This window comes from Danio rerio, chromosome 23, assembly GCF_049306965.1.
Source record: "Danio rerio strain Tuebingen ecotype United States chromosome 23, GRCz12tu, whole genome shotgun sequence".
NCBI lineage: Eukaryota > Metazoa > Chordata > Actinopteri > Cypriniformes > Danionidae > Danio > Danio rerio.
In genome coordinates, this window is record NC_133198.1 from 46,659,112 (window position 1) to 46,686,499 (window position 27,388).

Here is a 27,388-nt window from a genome sequence, read left to right on the forward strand (position 1 = left end):
TGCACTTGTGAAATTGTTATTGTATTGTGTCCCTGCTGCTCCGTATCTGCTCTTTATGTTGCCTCTTGGCCAGATCGTCATTGGTAAATGACAACTGGTCCTCAATTGACTTACCAATAGTATAATAAAATATACAGAATTTTTATTATTGTTATTATTATTATTATATATTGTTAATAAAATCATAATATAGTATACAGTATTAATAACAATAACAATAATTATTATTACAATAATTATATAATAAACAATAATAATAAATATAATATAATAATAAATAAAAAATAAACAATAGTTATAAATATTATTATTATTGTTATTGATAATAATAATATACATTATTATTATTATTATTATTATTAATAATAATAATAAATAAAAATAATGTATATTATTATTATCAATAACAATAATAATAATAATAATAACAAAAGTATATTATTGTTATTAATACTGTATACTATATTATGATTTTAATAATAATATATAATAATAATAATAACAATAAAAATTCGGTATATTTTATTATGATTATAATAATGATAATAATGATAATAATAATAATAATAATAATAATATATTACTACTACAAACTATTATTATTATTATTATCACAATATAATATACATTGTTAATATTTTATTATTAACAAAATATTATAATTCTAATAATAATAATAATAATAATAATAATGTATATTATATTATGATAACAATAATTATTATTATTAGAAGTAATGTTATTATAATCATTGTTCATAATAGAAATTACATTATTATTTAGAATTTATGATTTTGATTATAATTATTTAGGATGGGTTAATTATAAATATAATGACAAACTAATCACCATGCTTTGCCACACTTTGCCACATTATTTTCGACTATGATAAACAAAAAGAAAGAAGTTTCCTAAAGAAAACTGATGGTGATAAAAAAATTATGCATATAACAATGTGAACAAATACATAAAAAAATAACAAAAACACTAATAATATTAAACACTTAAACAAATTAAACACCATCAAAAATCAAATTTTTAACTAATTAAACAAATGATGTATATTTTCCTGTTTAAAAAAAACTGATGGTAAGAATCTAAAGTGTACTAATGTAAAAGTAAGCAAGCAGAAATAAATACATATGTTTAAACTACAGAAACTCTGTTAATAAGATGTAAACACTTGATATTGTGATGACCTGCTGCTGGTCCTCCAGGCGGTCAGGATCGCTCGGACCGAGCAGTTCTGGAGGTTTATGGAGATCATCAGGTCTGGATTTCTGCAACACTTTCAAGCCAGGAGATCTTCAAACTTCTGCTGTATTTTCATACCATCACCAGGTACAAAAGCAGACACAAACACACAGACAGACACACACAGACACACGAAAACGTGAAAATAGAAGCTCACTATCACAGGGACGATATTTTTTGGACAATTTTTTTCTAATATACAGTCAGAATTAATAGCCCCCTGTATATATTTTCCCCGATATCTGTTTAATTGAATGAACATTTTTTTCAACATTTTTAATCATAATAGTTTTAATAACTCATTTCTAATAACAGAATTTTTTATATTTGCCATGATGACAAAACAAAATATTTGACTAGATATTTTTCAAGATACTAGTATTCAGCTTAAAGTGACATTTAAAGGCTTAACTAGGTTAATTAGGGTAATTAGGCAAGTCACAGTATAACAGTGGTTTGTTTTGTAGACAATCCAAAACAAATATTGCTTAGGGGGGGCTAATAATAGTGACCTAAAAATGGGTTTAAAAAATTGATTACTGCTTTTATTCTATAAATAAAACAAATAAGACTTTCTCCAGAAGAAAAAATATTATAGGAAACACTGTGAAAAATTCCTGAATCTGTGAAAAATCATTTGGAAAATATTTTTAAAAAGAAAAAAATTCACAGGAGGGCGAATAATTGAGATTTTATATATACATACATTTAATAAACATACATTTTTTTTGGTTTAAAATTGTACATTTATAAACACCCTTTTTCCTTATTATTCATTCCTCATACAACATTTGATAATTTGCTTCTAGTAAGTTTCCTTAGCTCTTTATAAAGTAAATTTAATCATTAATTTAGTACCAGTGACTGTAGACATACATTATCTGTTACCATTCAGTTTTACCTAATATTAATAATATTTTACATTATCTGAATTCTAGGAAAGGAATGAAAGATGTCGGGATGACTGTGGTGTTTGATGCTCGGAAGAAGCCTCCGCATCCAGAGTTTACCAAAGCTCTCCTGACGCTCCACGTGAGTGATTCTATACCTAAACAAGCCTAAAACCTCTTAAAAGTGCACATATTTATCATGTCAGTTTAATGCCACACAGCACTATATCTGACACTTCTGCATGTCAATACTACTTTTGGTCTGGCCAAACAAAAGTTAAACCAATTTCTATGACATTCGTTGTAAATTCTTTCCAGCTGTTGTTGCAAAATGTACATATCTTATATTTTCATTTAAATATATTAGAAAGAAATTATGTAATAGTTCATTTTTGTTTTAGTTTTTTTTTAATAAACCTAAAAATGAACTGAAATTATGTTCTTTATTATAGGAATAACTGGCAACATGAAATTGCAGTAATTACTTAATTATAGTAATTAAGTAATAATAATCTATTATTAAATCAAACCTGAGTTGGTGTGTGCATTATTTACTAATAATTAATAAAAATTCTTAAAATACACTGAAGACCCTAATAAGTTGATTGAGCTAAATATATCGAGTAAACTCATTGCCTCCATTTAATTGAGTAATGGAGTCTACCAAAACTTGCATATTTAGGTTTATTTAACCTGCCGCTTTTGTAGATTATACTTAAATTGTTCAGTTCACCAAACTTAGCACTGACAACCCTAATAAGTTGACTGAACTAAATTAAGTAAACTCATTGCCTCAATTTAAGTGAGTAGCAGTTTCCCAAAACTTGCATATTTAAGTTTATTTAACTTTTCACTTTTGTAGATTATACTTAAATTGTTCAGTTTATTCAATAATATATTTGAATTTTGATTTTTATTTAGATTTTTATTGTGACACATTTGTTTAAAGATATCAAAATAAATGTGCTTTTATAGACATAATCAGAGGCAAGTTTTACAAAGAATGTGCATTAAGGGTTATAGTTCAAATCTACTACAAAATCAAATCATAAACAATAATAGCAAATAGGTTAACTAATTATCAACCAAAAAAGTGCATACAAGATTTTTAAGGGCAAAATAAATTATAATAATCCTTAAAAATCCAGAAAATAAATCAATCAATATATAGAACGAAGTAAAAGAAAAAAAGGAAACGTCATACAGTATCATCTATAAGTACTAATATTGATGATTAAATAGTCACACAGCCTTCAGAAAGGCACATAATATTTAGTTTTTTTTAAAATAAACTTGTATTTATTTTTATTTATATGTATTTATATATGCATCAAATTGTACTTAAAATTGAACTGAATATTCAGGCTGTAGATGTTGCTTGTTGTGTGCAGGAGAAGGATCCTGGTGCGGTTCACTGTGTTGTGCTTCTGCTCAATAAAGACAGCAGCTACAGTCATGAGAAGAGGCCTGGAGTTACGGTCAGAAATACGCTTTTTCTTGTTATTATATACAGGTATCAGGCTTCAGTGTTTCTCAGACAGACTTCAATCCTCTAAACCCTGTGTGCAGGTGGAAACTGTGACGTCCTATAAAGCTCTGTATAAACTAGTGGAGGTCAGTCAGCTGACAGCGGCTCTACACGGCTCATTACTGTACAGCCACTGGGACTGGATACAAATACATCAGGTACAGTACTGCACATCTGATAAATACTTTAATTACTAAGAGTACAAACTTAATAATAGTACCACTGCTTCTATTACTACTACTTAGATTAGATTAAACTTTATTGTCACTGTGCAAAGTACAGTACAGAGCCAATGAAATGCAGATAGCATCTTACCAGAAGTGCAAATAACAAAAAGTATAAAAAAATATGTATTTATAACTTTATGGAATATAATGCAAGCTAGATGAGTTTAAGGGTGGGTGGTAGGTGGTGGGGCGGGTGCATGGACCAGTTCAATGCATCTATCCTTATACAATGAGTGCCTCATACAGTGAGGCAAGTAATCACAGCAAGTTACATAATATATATATATATATATATATATATATATATATATATATATATATATATATATATATATATATATATATATATATACACACACACACACACACACATGCATACATATATTTATATATATATATATATATATATATATATATATATATATATACACATACATGCACACATACATACATATATATATATATATATATATATATATATATATATATATATATATATATATATATATACACATACATACATACATACATACACATACATACATACATACATACATACATACTTGTTTACATATTTGTGTAGTTTTAAAATATGATATTATTATTATTATAAATTATTTAAAGTTGTAGTAGTGATCGTTGTCGTGGTAGTGGTCGGTGTCGTCATTGGAGTTGTAGTAGTCATAATAGTACTAGTCAACCTAGTGGTAGTAGTAGGTCAGAGGTTGTCGTAGTAGTAAGTCATAGTATTAGTAGGTCGTAGCTGTAGTAGTAGATCAAAGTAGTAGTAGGTTGTAGCAGTAGTCGTAGTAGCAGTAGTAGGTCAAAGTAGTAGTAGTTCATAGCAGTAGTAGTACTTGTTGTGGTAGTAGGTCAAAGTAGTAGTAGGTCGTAGCAGTGGTCGTAGTAGTAGTAGGTTTTAGCAGTGGTAAGTTTTTATATATATATATATATATATATATATATATATATATATATATATATATATATATATATATATATATATAAAACTACTACAACGACTACTACAATCTACTACTATGACCTACTGCTACAACTACTACTACTATTATCACCTACCACTACAAACTACTGCTACTACCACAACTATCACCTACTACTACTACTACTACTACAACCTACTACTTCTGCTACGACCTACAACTACTACTACTATTATGACCAACTACTACGACGACTACTACTACTACTGTTATGACCTACTACGACCTACTACTACTACTTTGACCTGCTACTAGGTTGACTACTGCTACTACCTACTACTACTTTGACCTATTACCATGTGACTACTACTACTGCTATGACTTACCACTGCTAAAACCTACTACTACTACTTTGACCTACTACCACAACAAGTACTACTACTGCTATGAACTACTTCTACTTTGACCTACTACTGCTACTACGACTACTGCTACAACCTACTACTAACTTTGATCTACTACTACAGCTACGACCTACTAATACTATGACTTACTACTACGACAACCTCTGACGACCACTACTATGACGACCTACTACTACCACTAGGTTGACTAGTACTATTATGACTACTAAAACTCCAATGACGACACCGACCACTACCACGACAACGATCACTACTACAACTTTTAATAATAATAATATCATATTTTAAAACTACACAAATATGTAAACATGCACAACTTAATCCAACGATATAAGCTATTATAAATGAAGAGTTTATTTACAAAAACACAGTTATACAGTAATAGAGTTTTAAGACATCATGTTTTTATGTTGTGTACTGAAGAGCACAATTGTAAAGAAAAAATTATTTATGGACATCATTTAAACAGCAGTTTTCAGAAACTAATTTTTACATTCAGCATTGAAGAGTACAACTGCAAAAACTACATTAGTTTTTTTCCCAATTAACACTTCACAAAGTAATATTAAATTTATTTTAATATAAACATAATTGTACTATATTCGCCATATTTGTAAATATTTTATATAGCCATTTAATTTATTTTATTATGCTTGAAATATTATATAAATTCTAAAAGATTAAGCAACATTAAAGAAAGAAATATGATATTATTTTATAAACAGTTGAATAAATATCATTAATTGGCTAATTAAAATAAATATAACAATAATAAAAAATAAAAATATATATACACAAATACTATTAGAAAACAAAGTTGTTTTAAATATCGTTTAGTAAATATATAATGTATGTGTACAAGTATAACTATTTATGAATACATCTATAACATGCTTAACTTCATGTTACAGAAACTGTATCCGTTTGTGTCTGACCTGCAAGATGCATCCGCTCTTCTATCAGGAGCTATAAAGAAACTAGAAGGTGTTCATAAAATCGACACAGTGCAGGTAATGAAACACCTGTCAAGTGAACAAACTCATGCTGTGCTTACCTGAAGATAATGAATGATCCGACTGTGAAATCAGGATGTGCAGCAGTGCATTAAGGAGCAGGCGGCTCTAATGAAGAATGTGCTGGAAGACGCCCGATTGGTCGAGCTGCAGAGAGGAGGCGGAGCCATGCTGGCACGGCTGAGGCGGGAAACTGACGTGAGGTCACCACACTGCGAACAAAGCCGGTGAAGACACTCATTTGAAGTACACACTCATGTCTGAAATTCGAGTACTTTCAAGAACCCTACTGTTAATGTGAAATCCTATTTATTATCGCTTATTTAGGGACTCTACTTTAGAGATTTGTTTTCATCATGACTCCAGTGATACTACAAGTTCTACAGTGTTTAAATATAGCCTATTTTCACTCACCTTGTAGTAAACGATGTGCAATTTTCTTCACAGTGAGGTGATTGATACGGTCACTCATCTGTACAATGGCATGGAGGAGCAGGTGCACGTTCTGGCCAGAAAGTCTAACATGTCCCTGCAGCACCTGGACTTCCTGTTGCAGCTCCGACACATGGAGGCCAGGTTTGCACAGGTATAAACACACAAAAATGATTGACTTTAACCTTCTTAAATGACACTGAAATACTCATTGGAAAACAAACCGGGTGTGTTAACTTTCATGAAGAAACATTTTGTAAGCATCGCTATAAAGTGGCCATATATGGTTCTTTGCCAGACAAAGGGTTGAAGACAAAAAAAAATTAAGAGGTCCAACCAAAACTGCATTTACTTAATTAAAATAGAGTAAAAATATTGTGATTTATTGCAATTAAAATTGGTGTTGTGAATATAATGTTAAATGTAATTTATTCTCATTAAATATTTTGAACGAATTAATTGTTATTATTAAATGCTGGAATTTCAGCATCATTATTGCAACATGCAGTAATTTGTTTCTATTATCATTTATATGCACACTCTGGCCACATTATTAGGTACACCTGGCCAACTGCTTGTTAACACAAATATCTAATCATGAATCACATGGCAGCAACTCACTGCATTTAGGCATGTAGACATGGTCAAGACAATCTGGTGCAGTTCAAAGCGAGCATCAGAATGGGAAAGAAAGGGGATTTAAGTGACTTTGGTGCCAGACGAGCTGGAGTATTTCAGAAACTGCTGATCTACTTGGATTTTCATGCACAACCATCTCTAGGGTTAACAGAGAATGTTCCAAAAAAGAGGAAATATCCGGTGAGCGGCAGTTCTGTAGGCGCAAATGCCTTGTTGATGCCAGAGGTCAGAGGAGAATGGCTCAACTGGTTCAACTTCCAGCTGATAGAAAGGCAACAGTAACTCAAATAAGCACTCGCTACAGCTGAGGTCTGCAGAAGAGCATCTCTGAACACACAACACGTCCAACCTCGAGGCGGATGGGCTACAGCAGCAGAAGACCACACCGGGTGCCGCTCCTGTCAGCTAAGAACAGGAAACTGAGGCTACAATTCACACAGACTCACCAAAACTGGACATAGAAGATTGGAGAAATATTGCCTGCTCTGATGAGTCTCCATTTCTGCTGACACATTCGGATGCTCGGGTCAGAATTTGGCATCAACAACATGAAAGCATGGATCCATCCTGCCTTGTATCAGAAGTTCAGGCTGGTGGTGGTGGTGTTATGGTGTGGGGGAATTTTCTTGCCACATTTTGGGTTCATTAGTACCAATTGAGCATCGTGTCAATGCTAAGCATTGCTCCTGACCATGTCCATCCCTTTATGACCACAGTGTCTCCATCTTCTGATGGCCACTTCCAGCAGGATAACACGCCATGTCATAAAGCGTGAATCATCTCAGACTGGTTTCTTGAACATGACAATGAGTTCACTCAAATGGCCTCCACAGTCACCAGAACTCAATCCAATAGAGCACCTTTGGGATGTGGTGGAAAGGGAGATTCGCATCATGGATGTGCAGCTGACAAATCTACAGCAAGTGCGTGATGCTAGAATGTCAATATGGAGCAAAATCTCTGAGGAATGTTTCCAGTACTTTGTTGAATCTATGCCACAAAGGATTAAGCCAGCTCTAAAGGCAAAAGGGGGTCCAACCCGGTACTAGTAAGGTGTACCTAATAAAGTGGTCGGTGAGTGTAGATAAATGTTAATTTATTATTATTGATGATGCTTTTCTAAGATTATAAATGTCTTTACTGATTCACCTTGATCTCTACTGTAGATTAAGGAATGGTTCGACACCGAAGGAGAAACACAGCTCCTGCAGGCTGAATCAGTGGATGAATCCAGTGAACAAATACAACAAACCTTGCAGACATTCAAAGCTTTTCTCTCTGAAGCAAACGTAAGTATAAATGAAGAACACTTGTAGTGCACTGCTGCAGAAGTGACTTAAACATGTTAAAGCCAGCATGAAAGTCTTTGTGTTTTCTACTAGGATGTGTTGGGAGTGTGAACAAATGTAGACGGGTTTAATTTTGTCCACTGGGAAAAGGATGGTTTGGGTTTGCTATTGGTGGGTCTCATTTGATTGACAGTTTGATGCCGCACCCATACCAGTGAACACCAATCAGAAAAGTGAAAATGTCGAAGATGGAGAAACTATTTTAAAATAGAAATGGTGACAAATAAAGGGCCCAATACTAATCCCAGAGGAACACCAGATTGAACCGCACCAACCTGCAATCACACCAAACTGCTTGCGATCAGAAAATCAGGACTAAAACCATTTCAATGTAGACCCAGAAACTCCAAAAACCGAGAAAATCTGGTGTGCACTGCTGCAGAAGTGACCTGAAAACTTTACAGTCAAAAGTGTTTCATGGTAAAGTGACTTAACATTAATGCTAGCATAAACATATGAGTAAGAGATTGATCCCGCCCCCATGCCAGTGAACACCAATCAGAAAAATGAAGTTGTTGGCTAGACAGACTTTACTTTAGGAGAACGCTTAATACTTTATCACCTGCGACTCGTTTGTGTTCTGACCACTTGTGCTTGGCTGTACACTATATCAATAAAGTGTTTAGACTTTTAAAAACACTGCTGTGATACACTGAGCCACTAAACATTGTTCTTATGAGGTTTTTCAACAGGAGGAAAACGCAAATTACTTCCAAACACTTCAGATATAGTCTGTGTTAGTTAATGTAAGACTATTGATGAACTCCAGCATAACACTGTATGACAAAGCTTCAGATGACTGATCTAGAGCCCACAGCTAAACAATCTGTCAGATTCTGGAGTGCATTACAGCTCTAAATATAAATGATAAATGATCTTAAATAAAACAAATACATGTTTATAGATGGTATATAAGTATGTAACTCTACTCACATGGGAAACGGAGGCCACGTGAATGGTTTGTGAGCACAATTAAGTGCACTCAGCATGCCATGCCATCTAATAATTGTAGGAAACAAGTCCAAAAGGCAGTTGACTGTGTAAAGCCACATAAAACAACACAGAAATACGATAAATATGCCGAGTTCAGTGGCTAATCTGCAGGATTCAGCTGAGGTGACGTGACGGCGACTGGCGAGATCTAACTGTCACTCGAGTGGCCACGCCCTTAATTATGCAAACTTAATATAACTTAATATAAAGGAAACGGATGAGTTATAAAAAAAATTCACCCCCCTCACAGTTGTCATGAAAGGTAATATTAGCTGTATTAACCAAAATCTTTCTGTACCAGGCTGTAAACACCTTTTTTACTGCTGTAACGTCGGCCATTCTAACAGTGGGCTCAATTGAAATTTGCTGTTTCAATTGAGCACCAATCTGAAAAGTGAAGTTGTTGAAGATGATGTTCATTCATTCATGTTCCTTCGGCTTAGTCCCTTATGTATCAGGGGTTGTCAAAGCAGAATGAACCGCCAACTATTCTGTCATATGTTTTACGCAGTGGACGCCTTTCCAGTCACAACCCAGTACTGGGAAACACCCATACACTCTCACATTCATGCACTACGGCCAATTTAGTTCATCCAATTTCACCTATAGCGCATGTGTTGGTGGGGAAAACCAGAGCACTCGAAGGAAACCCACGCCAGCACGGGGAGAACATGCAAACTCCACACAGAAATGGCAACTGACCCAGCCGAGGTTCGAACCGGCGACCTTCTTGCTGTGAGGCCACTAGGTTAATTAGGTTGAAGTTAGAGTATTTAGGCAAGTCATTGCATAATGGGTTTGTTCCGGAGACAATCCAAAACAAATGTTGCTTGAAGGGGCTAATAATATTGACATTAAAATGGTTTTAAAAACCCTACAAACTGCTTTTATTCTAGCTGAAATTAAACAAATAAGACTTTTTCCAGAAGAAAAAATGTTTTAAAAAAACACAGGAGGGCGAATAATTTTGCCTTCAACTGTATGCAGTGTGTACTCATTTCATAGTGACTTTAAAGATTAAACATAATCTATTGCCATGTTATTTGTCTGTTAAAATATTTCTTGCAATGTTTTTTTGGTGGAAACAGGAGCGGAAGCACCAGGCGATGATGCTGGTGTCGGATGCGGAGCGCATTCAGGGCCCAAACTATCCCGAGACGGAGGTGTTTCACAGGATGGTGTCCATGTTTAAGTCTAGTGTGTCTGATTTCGTGTCTCGAGCAGAGCGCTGCTGTGAAGAGCTGGCGATGATGGTCTACATCTGCCACATCTGTGAGAGGGTACGGCATCCAGCTACTCTCATTTCAGTTCTAGTACACAAAAATTAAGATTCAGCACACACATCAGTTTTCAAATTTACAGTTACTTCAGTCAAAATCTAATGCAAGCATACAAATTCCATCAAAGCCAATTTTATGTTATATAAATAAACAAAACCCCAATAGACACAGAAAACACACATGCTTGTAGTTGTTGTGGATCTTAATTACTTGTTAGCAACATAATGGCTTCAATATTCACATCATAGATTGGATTTTCATTTCGTTTTCATGAACATGAAGTTTGTAAACCATAATAACTGTTATTAAAAATGCTGTGTTAAAAAAACCTTACGGGCTAAGGCTACAAACTAAAGAGCTTTAGTTTTGATAAGTTAGTCAAACTCAGATAATAAAAGAAATAATAAAATCATGCTGCCACCTAGTGGAGTGTCATATGTTTTACTGCACTTGCTGATTTTATATGCATATGCAATAAATGTACTTTGGTAATCTAACTTGCAGTTAAATGTACTATATAAATAAAGAAGTTGAAGTATAGCACAATTAGAAATATGGTTTCAAAAGTAGAAATGCTTTTTCTGTACCTTTATCTCTTCATGGTTGGACTATTGTAATGTTCAGTACACTTGGATGAACAAATATAACAATTGCAAGTTGTGCAGAGTGCTGTTTCTGTGTTGTGGCTCCAACGTTCTGGCTCTCTCTTTCTCAAGCACTGAGAACTCTGGGCTCAGTTGAATCTTTTAAAAACATTTTAAAAACAGCTTTTAAATCAACAGTATGTCGAGCTGGTGTTATGTTTGGAGTTCTTTGTAAATGGATTTTAACCTGTTTTGATTTGTTAGGGTTCTCTTTTACTAGAAAGCACTTAGTGACTTCTTGTCTGTGAAAGGTGTTATATAAATACATTTTACTTTACTTACCTTACCTATTTACTTACCTACTTTATTTACTTTACATACCTACCTTACGTAGTTTAACTTACTAACCTTATTTTTACTTTTTAATTTTTACTTTAATTACTTAACATACCTTTATTTGACTTACCTTAATAAACTTACTTTACATTCTTGATTTACCTTTAACTTATGTTATTAACCTTACTTAACTAACTTGCTGTTTTTACCTTATTTACCTTACTTTACTTGCCTTTACTTACCTTATTTCTTTTAATTACCTTGGTTACTTTATTTGCCTTAACTTACCTTACTTTGCTTACCTTTTCTTAACTTACTTTACTTACCTTACTTTACTTGCCTTAACTTACCTTAATTACCTTACTTTACTTGCCTTAACTTACCTTAATTACCTTACTTGCCTTAACTTACCTTAATTACCTTACTTTACTTGCCTTAACTTACCTTAATTACCTTACTTTACTTGCCTTAACTTACCTTAATTACCTTACTTTACTTGCCTTAACTTACCTTAATTACCTTACTTTACTTGCCTTAACTTACCTTAATTACCTTACTTGCCTTAACTTACCTTAATTACCTTACTTTACTTGCCTTAACTTACCTTAATTACCTTACTTTACTTACCTTACTTAACCTACTTAATTAACTTAACTTAGTTACTTTACTAACCTTAGTTACTTTATTTACCTTAACTTACTTCACTTGCTTTAACTTACCTTAATTAACTAATTTGCCCTACTTAACCTACTTAATTAACTTAACTTAGTTACTATAGTTAACTTACTTCGTTCATTCATTTTCTTGTCGGCTTAGTCCCTTTATTTATCCGGGGTCACCACAGCGGAGTAAACCGCCAACTTATCCAGCAACTTATCCAGCAAATTTTTACACAGTGAATGTCCTTTCAGCTGTAACCCATCTCTGGGAAACATCCACACACACACACACACACTACGCCCAATACCCAATTCACCTGTACCGCATGTCTTTGGACTGTGGGGGAAACCGGAGCACCCGGAGGAATCCCACGCGAATGCAGGGAGAACATGCAAACTCCACACAGAAACGCCAACTAAGCCGAGGTTTGAACCAGCAACTCAGCGACCTTCTTGCTGTGAGGTGACAGCACTACCTACTGCGCCACTGCATCGCTCACTTTCTTACTTACTTACTTGCTTATTTTATTTTACTTGCTTGCCTTACTTTGCTTACCTTTACTTACAGTACCTTACATAATTTGGAACACACCTATTGTGCCCAAAAAAAAAAAGTGTACCTTTTGTTAGCCACCCCTGATCAGTGTTTGTGTTCAGGCTTCAGCCGTGGCGGGCGACTGCAGGCTGTGTTTGGAGCAGGAGTCGCTCTGCTGTCCTGCAGATGAGCAGCACTGGGCTCGACTCCACGCTCACCTGCAGAGGCTAGATGAGTTTCCTCCAGAGCTTCTGCAGGACGTCCGGACACAGGCCTGTGCTCTGAGCAGCTCCAGGGCTCTGCGGGTGTGGGACGCTGCCTGGGTGAAGTGTGAGGAGGTGCGGAGGATGCTGGAAGAGAGACTGATGCTGCTGGAGGGAGATCAGACACACCATGGACATCACACTGACTGGACTACAGGTCAGTGTGATGCTACAGGTGAGAAATAAAATTCACAAGAGGGTGAATAGTTTTGACTTCAACTGTACATGTTTATCATGAAATTAAAATGTCGGTCTATCACACAGCACTAGAAGATGAAGAACGCGAGTGTGTGCCTGAATCAGAGACGCGAGCGAATCGATCAAGAGACAGCATCCACAACACAGTCACCTGCTTCAACTTCAGATCCAAACCCCGACGAGACTCCAAAAATACAGCGACCACCAGAGAAACCCCGGCAGACTGCAGTCAGAGAGGCAGAAGCAGCAGCAGGAGAGCAGCTCCGGAGCAGAGGGCAGTTTCTGGGGCTCCTGTTGGCTGTCAGTGGTTCCCTTGGCAGAACACAGTGAACAGAAGCAGCAGCCGGCGCTCGGAGCTGCACATCACTGAGCCCATCCAGCGGCACAACAGCTTCAGCTCTCAGACACACGACACACATGGAGACGCGTGGAGAAATGAAGGAGAAAACACTGCAGACACACACGAGAGTCCCAGCAGAAGCATGTGAGTTATACGAGATACATTATATTGAAACATGTTCATATTTATTTACCAAAGCAACTAACCACGGAGTTATGGGATCAGAAAATCCTCAATCTGTAAACAGGCCCGGATTGGCTAATCGGGAGTACCGGGAGAATTCCCGGTGGGCCTGTCCGTTTTTTGGCCTAGAGGGCCGGTGTCCTTAGCTGCTTGCACTCTCAGCAGTCACACTTTTTTCATCTATTTATGTATTTGACCATAGCTTCACTCTTTTTCTTCATTATTCTGCCGCAGCGCCTCTCTTCTTATTTATTTTCTCGCAGCCCCGTGAGCAAAATGCAGCCTGCAGGTTAACTAACGTTAATGTTGATGTAACGTTAACTATAATCATTCGACCCCAAACAGCGAATTCGAATAATTAATATTAATGAATAATACACCTGCTCAATGAAAATTAGATGATTCACTACATTAATAAATCTGACATAACTTGATCAGAAATCTAAAAAGGGGAGATTAAGCCATCAATAGAAAATAATACCATGTCTTGCAGGTCACAGTCTAATACTTTTTTCCCCTCTCGCTGCATTAGCGCTATAGTGGACCAGTGGTAAATATGTTGCGTTACTACATCGTCCAACCCGTGTTTGAATCTCACCTGGAAAATAAGTATATATATATATATATATATATATATATATATATATATATATATATATATATATATATATATATATACACACACACACTGTAAATATATATATATATATATATATATATATATATATATATATATATATATATATATATACACACACTGTAAATATATATATATATATATATATATATATATATATATATATATATATGTATATATATATATATATATATATATTTTTTTTTTTTTTTTTTTTTTTTTTTACATTTTTATTGTTAAGACATATAATACTGTTAGGGCTTTTGAACATTTGAATTTCTAAAGCAGCTGTTTTCTTGAAAAAGACGTGATAGTGTCACTAGAAACTGAAGTGGAAATGACCTTATTTTAATATAGACAGTCGTGAACTGAGGTGGGCCGGTCTGGCTTGAAACTCCAGGGCTGAAAATGAGTCCCACTCCGGCCCTGTCTGTAAAAATGTGCATGATTTTAATTGAGGAAAATAAACATGAGTTATAGATGTTACCATTTTTTGAATTTGCAGTATACAACATACTTTGTAAAACTGTAAATTAAACGGCACAACTCAAGTTATTTATCAGTCATTTAGGGTGGGGTAATCAGTCATTTAGGGCAGGTCTATCAGTCCTTCTTTAAAATAAAAATAAAAAACTACTAACTACAAATATTTGAACACTGGTGTTTAATAGTAAAAAACAAATCTCAATACTTTTCATGTGCTATTGTTTTCCCTCTCTCCAAAAGCTTTCACTGGTGTGGGAAAGGTAAAGGTACAGTACAAAGAGCAAATGTAATTCTGGAGCACAAAACCAATCTTTAAAAAAATGTATATGTACATTTGAGTATCTAAAAATCCACTGTATGGGGCGCATTTATAGATTTTTATGCCATAAATCACTGATCATCAACTGGCAGCCCGCGGGCCAAATCCGGCCCGCTGAGCTGTTTAATCCGGCCCGCGACTGGATTCCAAAATTGTGAGGATCAAAAAGAAAATTAACTACCATAATAACTACCATTTGCCTATATTAAGAAAATTGTGGTCCACACTATTAAAGTAACTAAAAATAACAACAACTGAGTCTCTTGTCAGAATAACTACCATTTGCCTATATTAAGGCTACACTCCAAAATGAGGACAGACTATGCGGCGTTAAGCATTTATCGTTTCAAACAGGTTTAAAAAAAAAAAAAAAAAAAAAAGGGAGGCATAATTTTCCTCATGCCCTAACTTAACAGGTTTTTTAATTTTTAAGTCTCAACAACATGCTTGAAACTAGCAGACTCCTCAGTACAGGACAAGGCAACTTAAAACAGCATGGTAAATAAATAACCTGGTACCAGAACAAAACAGGTCACAAATAAAGTTCGCACATCAAATGAAACGTTAAGTGGACTTGAATCAAATCACAATGCTGAACGGGCTACTCACAGTGCTTAATTAATGGCTAAAGTTACATTTCCCCTCTCACACCAACGTTTTCACATTAGGCTTGGCTGTTGTCAGACTTTTCAATGTGTCATAGGTCTCGGGACGAGATACCCAAAATGCGCTCAGGCTTTCAGCACCGGAGAGCCGCCTTCACATCGCCTGCGGCCTAAATTTCAGCCAGCTAGCTCTGAATGGCCGCCTCGTCAAATGGCAGCATTTTCAACGCGTTTGTGGGGAATTTTCTATCACTCCTAGTGGTTGACTGTGGTATAGGTGATGGGAGCCTGAATCAAATGCCTTTAATTTGTAATGAAATGTAATAAGTATAAACATTAAACATAATTTTAAGCCAAAATGAGATTGTTATTTGATTTTCTTCTTGGCAGTCCGGCCCCCAAGGAGACTGTCTGGTAAAACTCTGGCCCTCTGACAAATATAGTTGATGACCCCTGCCATAAATCATTAGAATATATTTACTAAAGGTCCTGTTTAATGAAGACATTGTAAATTTCCTATCATGATCTACAACCCCATATCAACAAAAAGTTGGGAAAGTATGAAAAACGCAAATAAAAAGTAGTGATTTCGAAATATACTAACTATAGTTTCTAAATGACTTGTGTTTCTATTACAGACAATACAACAACTTTTAATGTGTTCCTTGTGATTTTTCTTGTTTGTTTTTTCATTATAAACACGTTTTCCATTCCCACAAAAGTTGTAGCAGTAAAGCATTTACCACTTTGTAATCTTGCCATTCCTTTTCACAACACTTAAAAGACTTTTAGGGGTTGAAGGCACCAAGTGATGAAGGGTTTCAGGTGTAGTTTTGTCACATTCTTCCTGCAAACATGTCCTAAGGTCTTTGTTGTCGTGATGCACTTTAAAATGCGCCACACATTCTCTATTGGAGACAGGTCAGGACTGTAGGCGGGCCAGTCAAGTACCTGTATCCTCTTCCTTCACAGCAGGACTCTAATGTGTGTGGAATGTGGTTTCGCATTGTCTTGTTAAATTTGCACAGGCATCCCTGGAAAAGGCAGCAGCATATTGTGCTCCAAAATCTCTACAGTATGTGCTTTCAGCATTAATGGTGCATCACAGAAGTGCAAGTTACCTCTGCCAAGGGACTGACCACTGACACAACCCCATACCATGAGAGACCATGGCTTTTGGACTTGTTGCTGGAAACATGCAGGATGCTCCTGTTCTTCTTTGGTCCGGAGCACACAGCATCCAATCCTCCCAAAAGAAATACTGACTCATCTGACCACAGTACATGTTTTCACTGTGTGATGGTCCATCCCAGATGCCTCAGGGCCCAGATTAGTTAATGGTGCTTCTTGACACTGTTAACATAGGGCTTTCTTTTGGCATGGTACAGTCTTCACTGGCATTTGTGGATGTAACTAAATACTGTGGTACTTGACAAAGGTTTGCTGCAGTAGTCCTGAGCCCATGTGGTGATCTGGCTTATAGATGAATGAGGATTCTTGATGCAGTGCTGCCTGAGGGATCACGGTAGTTCATCTTAGGCTTGTGCCCTTGTTCTTTACACACTGAAATTCCTCCAGAATCCTTGATTCTTTTAATGATGTTCTGCACTGTTGAAGGTGAAATATCCAAATGTCTTCCTATCTTTCTTTGAGGAACATTGTTTTAAACATTTCAATCATTTTCTCACATTTTTGTTGAAAACTGGCGATCCTCGGCCCATCTTTGCTCCTAAAAGACTAGAGGCTCTATTTTGACGGTCCATGCGCAGAGCGCATAACGCAGGGCGCAAACGCTTTTAGGGCGTGTCAGACCGCATTTTTGCTAATTTAAGGACAGGAAAATCCGCTTTGCGCCAAGGTGCATGGTCTAAAAGGGTTGAGTTTATTTTCTTAATGAGTTATAGGTGTGTTTTGAGAATAAACCAATTAGAGTTTCATCTCCCATTCCCTTTAAGAGCCAGCTCCGTCGCGCCATAAGCGCATTCGCTATTTACAGGACGTAAAGTAAGTCTAAGTGGAAAAATTGAGCATTTCACAAGCAAACAGTTAACAGTTTTTTTAACAGAAAACAGTTAAACAGAGCATCTACTGCGTAAGAATGAGAGATAATGGATCTACTTTCACATTCGCTCGTGGATAGGGAAACCTTTACGCACAGACATCAATTAGTCTATAAATAATTCATTGCGTTTGTTAAGCGCAAATATTCGTTTCAAAACTATTTCTAAATTCAGCTCTAATTTCCAGCAAATGAATAAATTAATAATAATAACGAAGTGTGCTCAAAAACCTGAGTTATATCCTAAACACATGCTGTGCCCCTTATGGTCTAAAACCTGACGGACAAATCTAAGCTTGTTTTTAATAAAACAAATATAAATATGGATATAATAAATAATACTGCTAATAATAATAACATTATACAAAAGCAAATTGTTATGAATGAACTGAAAAAGCCACCCGAGATGAAGAAGACATAAAAGCAGTGATTTTTCATATTTATGTAGGCTAGAAAATAATATGTTTTGTAATATTTTAATCCTTTATATTTATATCCTATATCTATTCTTATTATATCCTATATATATCCTTAATATTTAATTTTTTTCATATGTAAAGATATTTGCCTATTGCTCTCTTGTGCATATTAAGCAGTGTGTAAGCGAGGCGCAACTCTGCGCTGGAGTTTAGACCGAGTTTGTTTTGGTCTAATGAAAAATCTTTTATAGTTTCTCAAAATAGCAACGCGCCAGCGGACCGCCTCAGAACGCCTTCCTTTTTAGACCAGAACGCCTATGGACGCACATATGAGTGCTAATGCATTTGCTATTTAAACAGCGTAGCGCAACACCTCAAAACGACTCCTGCGCCAAGCTGAAACTACCAAAAGACTATTGCGCCGCACCTTGCGCCACACTGCGCCGGGTGTATGATAGGGCCCTAGAACTTTCTTGGATGCTGCTTTTATAATGAAGTTGACCAGAAAAAAAAACATGAAATATTTTGTGTTTATGTTATCTGCAATGGAATACAAGTCAAAGACAATTTAGTAATCACTACTTCCTTTTTTTGTTTGCATATTCAATACTGTGCCAACCTTTTTTGATTTGGGGTTGTAATATATATCAGATTTTCTAAATGTAATTTTCTCTCAATTTTCTTTTTCCAATAGCTGCATCTCGGCCAAATATTGTCCAATCATAACAAACCATACATAAATAGAAAACTTAATTATTCAGCTTTCAAGTTACGTTTAAATCTCAATTTCCCAAAATGTACATATATGACTTGTTTTGTGGTCCAGGGTCACATAAGGACTTTATGTGACAATTGTAAACAACATGGCAAACATGTCTGGTCATGTTTATCCGCTTGTTAAGTGTAATGTCATGCGAAGCTGCTTCCAGGTCCAAGCGCTCTATTCAACTGAATGGGGAGACTCATGAAATAGTAATAATAAACGTTTACAAAGCAATTTAAGGCTTTCGAAAATCACGATCGCAGTATATATGTCCATGCCTAATATCCGATGGCCAGAAAGTGATTAATTTTTTTATAAATTGTTAAATTTTTGATATTTGTTATGTAGCAAGCCCAGAGATCGTTGATTGGAATAAAACGCGATCATAAACGAATGATTTCTCCACTCAAATGAATGGCGGCTTGGACCCGGAAACAGTATTACATACGTCACAAACACGTCACTACTTAACAAGCGGATAGAAATTATTATTTTAAAAAAAACCTAGATTTAAATAGCATGTAAATACCATCCTAAATATAGCTCTAACATAGTGCCATGTGCCTAGATTGTGTTCTATTCATAAGATTTTGTCGGCTGTACATTGAATCGTATATACATATCATTACCCTTTGGATCTACTGAGTTTTCTAATTTCAGAAATAAGTTCTGACCTGTATTTCCTCAACAGGAAGCTTCAGCGGATCATGGAGGAGCTCCTGCTGACGGAGGTGGAATATGTCCGCTCTCTGGGATACATCTTGACTCATTATTACCCCTTGCTGTCCAGACCGGATGTCCCGCAGGATCTGCGCGGCCAACGAGGGCGAATCTTCGGTAATCTGGAAAAACTCTACGACTTTCACTGTCAGCACTTCCAGCAGGAGCTGCAGGCCTGTCAAGCGGAGCCGCTGAGAGCGGGACGCTGCTTCCTCAATCACGTAAGACAACAATATATACTGTTATAATAATCATAATGCTTTCAAACGTTTACACAGTCTGAGTTCACTTTTGTACAAACATCTACTCAAACAGAGGGAGAGTTTTGGACTTTACGCACTTTACAGCAAAAACAAACCTCAATCTGATGCACTGATCCAACACCACAGATACTTCAAGGTAAGGAATTCAAGGTTTGCGAAACAAATCTGCATTTAAATGGTGATACTATCAGATATAATGATCTTCTAATAAAAATTACTTGTTTTTACTAATACTAAATTATTGTTTTATCTTATCAATAAAACTAAATAACATAAATTGTAATGAATATTATTTTACACACATTAATTGGACAAAAGCATCTGTTAAATGTAATTAAATATAAAATACAAATTTAAATTACACACAAATATATTTACATACACAAATATATAAAGACATACATATATAAACACTTTTTTACTCAATAATACAAGTATAATATAATACAAGATTCTATACGTTTTGTAATATTATTTATATACATCACATTACATATTGTAGCACTCTAGGTTAAAAACAATGCATTATTATATTACTTAATATTATTAAATATAGATATAAAATACAGCTAAAAATTTTTTTTTAATTATTAGTAATTAAAAATAGTATTTTTATTTTAATATTAACACAACACAACCGGACATACATGCAACCGACCGTACATACATGCAACCGACCATACTTACAACTATACAATCATACATACACACTACCATACATCCATCCACAAGACCGTAATAGACCCTAACCCCTCTTCTGGTGTGGTGTGTTGTGTTCAGCGTAAGCAGCTTGAGTTGGGTGACAGCATGGATCTCTCCTCATACCTGCTGAAGCCGGTGCAGAGGATCAGCAAATACAGTCTGCTGCTGCAGGAGATCCTGGACGAGTGTGTGTCTGATCAGAGCCCCGAGCGGGAGGAGATCCAGGCAGCGCTGGAGGTGGTGCGATTCCAGCTGAGGCACGGAAATGACCTGCTCACCATGGACGCCATCAGAGACTGTGATGTTAGTGGGACTTTCATTAGGGCTGCATGATTCTGGAGAAATAAATCCTTTTTTGGGACAAAATTATTGTAAAATGTACTGTAAAATGTTTATTCCTTTACAAATATTTCCTAAGTGCTGTTTACAGTCTAACACATTTTAAACGATTAATTTATAATAACTAATTTATTCTGTTTGCCATGATGAAAGCACATAATATTTTACTAGTTATTTCTCAAGATACTAGTATTTAGCTTAAAGTGACATTTAAAGGCGTAACTAGGTTAACTAGGCAGGTTATTATTTTATATAATTTTTTAAAATACATAAAATAAATCAGCTTTTATTACAGCCAAACTAAAATAAATAAGACTTTCTACAGAAGAAAAATATAACAGCAAATGCTGTGGAAATGCAGTTTGGCTACTATACACTCATAGGATTACTTCCTGTGGAATAAGAAAGGAAGGAAGAAAAGGAGAAAAAAAAAAGGAAGCAAAGAAATATACGAAGGGAGGGAAAATAAGGAAGGAAGGAAGGAAGGAAAGAAATGAACGAAGGTAGGTAAATAAAAAAAGAAAAGAAGAAAGCAAAAAAAGGGAGGGAAAGGAAGGAATGAAGGAAGGAAATGAATGAGATAAGGGAAATAAGAAAAGAAAGGAAGAAAGAAAGCAAAAAAAATTAACGGAAGGAGAGAAGGAAAGGAAGGAAAGAAATGAACGAAGGTAGGGAAATAAGGGAAGGAAGGAAGGAAGGAAGGGAATCATGCAAGCAAAGAAGATAATGAAGGGAAGGAAACAAAGAAAGGAAGGAAGAAAGTAAAGAAATAAACGAAGGTAGGGAAATAAGGAATGACAGGAAGGAATCAAGGAAGGAGAGAAGAAAGAAAAAGGGAAGAAAAAAAGGAAGGGAAGCAAGCAAAGAAATGAACAATGGGGGAAAAAGGAAGGAATAAAGGAGGGAATAAAGGAAGGAAGGAGGGAAGGAAAGAAATGAACGAAGGCAGGGAAATAAGGGAAAAAAGAAAGGAAGGAAGAAAGCAAAGAAATAAATGAAGGGATGGATAGAAAGGAAGGAATAAGGGAAAGAAATAATCAAAGGTAGGGAAATAAGAAATGGAAAAAAGGAATGAAAGAAATAAAGGAAGGGAAATAAGGTTAAAAAAATCAAGGAAAGAAAAAAAGAAATGAAATTCTTACACAAGAAACAATATTAAAGTTCTGAAAATATTTTCTTTTCTCCACGTTTCTTCAGCTAAATCTGAACGAGCAGGGCCAGCTGATTCGGCAGGATGAATTCTGGGTAATTTTCCGTAAGAAACGTTCCCTCAGGCGAGTGTTTCTCTTCCAAGACGTCATTCTCTTCACCAAGACCAAAAAAAACGACAGAGGAGACGATGTTTATGTTTACAAACTGTCTATCAAGGTAGGTTCATGAAAAATCAATGTTTCATTTAGTTGTATCACTCACTAGACTTCTACATCTTGTATACAAGCATCCTGTTGTCATGTGTAGCCTTCTCTCTCACACACACACATGGTGCATACCAAATCACATACTTACGCACTATTCTATGCCATTTTGGGGTATATATTGTGCTTTTACACTGACAACTCTAAAGATAATAAGTGCACTTTAAATACCCAGATGATGCACTTATTCAGCTGATAAAATAAAGTGTGTAATGTTGGACACTCCACGCACTCAACGGCCACTGCTTTGCTCACGTAGCAGAAGGAGCGGAGCTTTCAGGCACTCCTGTTGGATTACAATGTATTTTTAATTGTAAAAGCAAATTCTCCAACAAGACCGATTATAGCGCCTCCTGATGGTGAATGCAGTTATACTCACGGCAGGTATTATTTGGTACTTTGGTCATTTATTTCACTAATTTGGCAACCGTCAAACCTCATCAGAGAAAATAATACAGCAGCTTTAGGGAAAAAGTCCAACTTCTCTCAGTGTTTTCTTTATATAAATTACAGAAATGAATGGTTCTGGAGGTCAAGAAATTAATAAATTAAGGCAGGGGTCGGGAAGCCTTTTTTTAGCAAAGAGCCATTTCTGTTTTTTCCAGTTTTTTTGTTTAAAAGAGCCAATTGGATGTATATACAGTTGAAGTCAGAATTTTTAGCCCCCTGTTTATTTTCTTTCCCAATTTCTAATTTTTGTTTTCGAAAAGAATTTTTTTTTGGCTAAGAATTTTGACCTTAAAATGGTTTCTAAAAATTAAAAACTGCTTTTATTCTAGCTGAAATAAAAACAAATGAGACTTCCCCCAGAAGAGAAAATATTATCAGACATACTGTGAAAATTTCCTTGCTTTGTTAAACATCATTTGGGAAATATTTTTTAAAAAATATAAAGGGGGCTAATAATTTTGACTTCAACTGTATATCTCAAAATGCCTCTTTAAAATGCATTTGCTACTGTATCACTATAAATTACAAAAAAAATTATAGTATTACTACTAATACTATATCATTATTATTATTATTATATTACTATAAATAATACAAGGTTTTAACAAAACCTTAATTTATGTCTATGTACAACTCAAAAATAAACAAATATGAAGCATCAATTGTTGAGCAAGTCCATGAATGAAGAAAGAATAATTTACAGTAGTTTTATTTTCACCATCACCACTCATAAATGTTCTAAGTTACCTAAGAAACGCAAGTTGTTTACCTTTTATTGGTGTCACAATTCAAGTTTATCCACATTGCCAAAAATGCACATTGGTCGAATTGTCCTTTTATTGTTAACTGAGTGCTAATTCATTGTGCTGTATAAGATACAATTCAAAAGGGGATTGCAATTGTATTTTCGATAAGAAACTGATTTTTAGTGATGGTTATAGTTTTTTTTTAAATGGTAAAATAATATTGAAGGAAGACAGCTGGAGAGCCACAGGTTCCCTACCACTGAATTAAGGTATAATTTGTGTGTATTTTAACTGAAAAACAAAAGAAATGCTGTGAAATTTGCAGCAAATCTTGAAAAATCTCACCACATAATCAAACCGATTTTTGTCGCAAAAAAACTATTTTTATTTCCCGAAATCCTGGAGGGACTGAGTATAGTATAGTATAGTGTAGTATACTAAGAATATGCTATGTTTGTCCCAAGCACAATATTGAATTAATGTTATTTACTCTCCTTATTGAGATAAATTTTATTTTAATTTTGAATTATTATTACCTATTTAATAAGGCACACTATTTTAAAAGCAATAAATACATTAAGCTCTTTTCAAACCTTAAAAACACCAGATTAACATTCAAGCATTTTCACGCATATCCAGCACCCGTATAAACCCTGAAAACGTATGCCGTCTCTCTCTTCAGATTAGCTTGTAAATAGTGTTGAATGTTGTTTTCTGCACAGACCTGTGAGATTGGCATGACGCAGTCATGTGGTCTCAGCGGCCGGAGTTTCGAGATTTGGTTCAGAAGACGACGATCGCAGGACACCTACATCCTCCAGGCGGAGACACGGGACATCAAACATGCCTGGACCACAGACCTGGAGCACATACTGTGGGAACAAGCCCTCAAGAGCAGAGGTCAGAGCACCATAATGCATGCTAAATCAGGTATTCAGAGGGCCAGATTTACTGAACAGCAAATAAGCATGAAGGCACAACCCAATAAAAGAGCTAAAAATCTACAAAAAAAATCTACAAAAAATAACAAAAAAGTGATGCACAGACAGATTAAGAGCAAATGAAAGAGCAAAAATGCATTAGTTAATTTACATACTGATTAACAATCTACAAAGAGCAGTACAAGTAAAGAATAATGCAGACTGGCAATCGCTGTGTGTTGCTCTCTGGTGTCTTAAATAAATCAACACCAGTGGAGAAAATACTTTTTACTTTATATCACAGCATGTAAAGTGCAAAAGTAATTATATTTATACTACATGCTCAATTAATTAATTATGCTCAATTTACAGCTACCATAGTCAAAAATCACATCAACACACAACAGAATGCTCTGGATGAGATGTGTAAGAAACCAGCGCTACACGCAGGAGCGGTTTGAGAACTATTGTCTGAAATACAACATCTGAACAGTGACTTTAGGTGTGGTATTACCATAGTATTATCAGAGTAACTGACTCCGGTCCATTGAATTAAAAGAAAACAATGCACACCTGAGGTGTAATGACTGCATTACCTTTGGTGTGCATAATTGGTCTAATATAGCAGTATGTGCAGTAAGCTGACTGTCAAACATCTGTAAATTCAATACAACTCATCTTTATATCTATAGCACTTTTAGAAGTTCTTGTAAATTGAAACTGTCAGTCCAGTTTTCAGAGTTGAAGTTTAGTTCAGTGTGGTTTAATTTTCATTGCTGTAAGTCCAAACACTGAAGAGCAAAACCATCGATGCGCAGCTCCACAAGTCCCAAACCAAGCAAGCCAGTGGCAACAGTGGTGAGGAACAAAACTTCACCAATTGAGGAAAGAAAAAAAAAAACTTGAAAGTAATATGTTTACCGTTTCTATTAAGTTTAGGCTTACAGGTTTATGCACTTCTACATGATTGTTATCAGGGCCGGCGCATCCATAGAGGCGGCCTAGGGTGGCAGAATAGAGAGGGCGGCATACCCGACAATACCCTCACCACCTGCGCCCTCAGCTATATCCGCGTCTAGTGCGGTAGAATGGAGAGGACAGCGTCCGCGACACTACCCTCACCACCCGCGCCCTCAGTTATATCCGCGTCTAGTGCAGTAGAATAGAGAGGGCGGCGTCCACGACACTACCCTCACCACCCGCGCCCTCAGTTATATCCGCGTCTAGTGCAGTAGAATAGAGAGGGCGGCGTCCACGACACTACCCTCACCACCCGCGCCCTCAGTTATATCCGCGTCTAGTGCAGTAGAATAGAGAGGGCGGCGTCCACGACACTACCCTCACCACCCGCGCCCTCAGTTATATCCACGTCTAGTGCAGTAGAATAGAGAGGGCGGCGTCCACGACACTACCCTCACCACCCGCGCCCTCAGCTATATCCGCGTCTAGTGCGGTAGAATGGAGAGGGCAGCGTCCGCAACACTACCCTCACCACCCGCGCCCTCAGTTATATCCGCGTCTAGTGCAGTAGAATAGAGAGGGCGGCGTCCACGACACTACCCTCACCACCCGCGCCCTCAGTTATATCCGCGTCTAGTGCAGTAGAATAGAGAGGGCGGCGTCCACGACACTACCCTCACCACCCGCGCCCTCAGTTATATCCGCGTCTAGTGCAGTAGAATAGAGAGGGCGGCGTCCACGACACTACCCTCACCACCCGCGCCCTCAGTTATATCCGCGTCTAGTGCAGTAGAATAGAGAGGGCGGCGTCCACGACACTACCCTCACCACCCGCGCCCTCAGTTATATCCACGTCTAGTGCAGTAGAATAGAGAGGGCGGCGTCCACGACACTACCCTCACCACCCGCACCCTCAGTTATATCCGCGTCTAGTGCAGTAGAATGGAGAGGGCGGCGTCCCGGACACTAACCTCACCACCCGCGCCCTCAGTTATATCCGCGTCTAGTGCAGTAGAATAGAGAGGGCGGCGTCCCGGACACTACCCTCACCACCCGCGCCCTCAGTTATATCCGCGGCGCCCCAACCCCCCGCTTTCACATTAGGGTTGAGGGCGGCGTTACCGTCCTTTGCCTAGAGCGGCAGTTCAGCTTGCTCCGGCCCTGATTGTTATCCACCTATTATTCTCTGATTTTATGTATAGTTTACACTTACAGTATGTTGGGGTTTAGGTGTAGGGAATAAGCATGGATTACATTTTTGAACAAAAAGGATGTTTCAGGATCAACATAGATGTTAATGCAAGATCGCATCGGACTTGGCAAAATCGTGACATGCAAAATTCTGATACCAGTTCCGATACCAGTTCCTGAACAATACTTTTTCGATAGCAGTTTTATAAGATTAGGTTTAACAAGATAACAATGCATTTTGCATATTACCGCATCACAAGACATTTTTTGATTTTCTATAGTATTGAGAAAATTGAGTTAAACTCAGGCCTCGTATACACCA

General features: G+C 36.2%; 1 protein-coding gene across 4 annotated transcripts in view; it reads left to right on the forward strand.

Moving 5' to 3' along the window:
• quoa (quattro a) overlaps window positions 1–27,388 on the forward strand; it is a 75,079-nt gene that overhangs the window by 38,366 nt on the left and 9,325 nt on the right. For all 4 annotated transcript variants that reach the window (XM_073939429.1, XM_073939428.1, XM_021470050.2 and 1 more), the window contains exons 5-20: window positions 1,218–1,341; window positions 2,193–2,286; window positions 3,536–3,622; window positions 3,714–3,830; window positions 6,180–6,278; window positions 6,357–6,508; window positions 6,729–6,867; window positions 8,519–8,641; window positions 10,783–10,974; window positions 13,211–13,526; window positions 13,616–14,033; window positions 20,052–20,301; window positions 20,396–20,479; window positions 21,124–21,348; window positions 22,582–22,752; window positions 24,718–24,895. In XM_073939429.1, coding sequence (XP_073795530.1) covers window positions 1,218–1,341; window positions 2,193–2,286; window positions 3,536–3,622; window positions 3,714–3,830; window positions 6,180–6,278; window positions 6,357–6,508; window positions 6,729–6,867; window positions 8,519–8,641; window positions 10,783–10,974; window positions 13,211–13,526; window positions 13,616–14,033; window positions 20,052–20,301; window positions 20,396–20,479; window positions 21,124–21,348; window positions 22,582–22,752; window positions 24,718–24,895 — 2,769 coding nt within the window. The remainder of the gene's footprint in view (window positions 1–1,217; window positions 1,342–2,192; window positions 2,287–3,535; window positions 3,623–3,713; window positions 3,831–6,179; window positions 6,279–6,356; window positions 6,509–6,728; window positions 6,868–8,518; window positions 8,642–10,782; window positions 10,975–13,210; window positions 13,527–13,615; window positions 14,034–20,051; window positions 20,302–20,395; window positions 20,480–21,123; window positions 21,349–22,581; window positions 22,753–24,717; window positions 24,896–27,388) is intronic.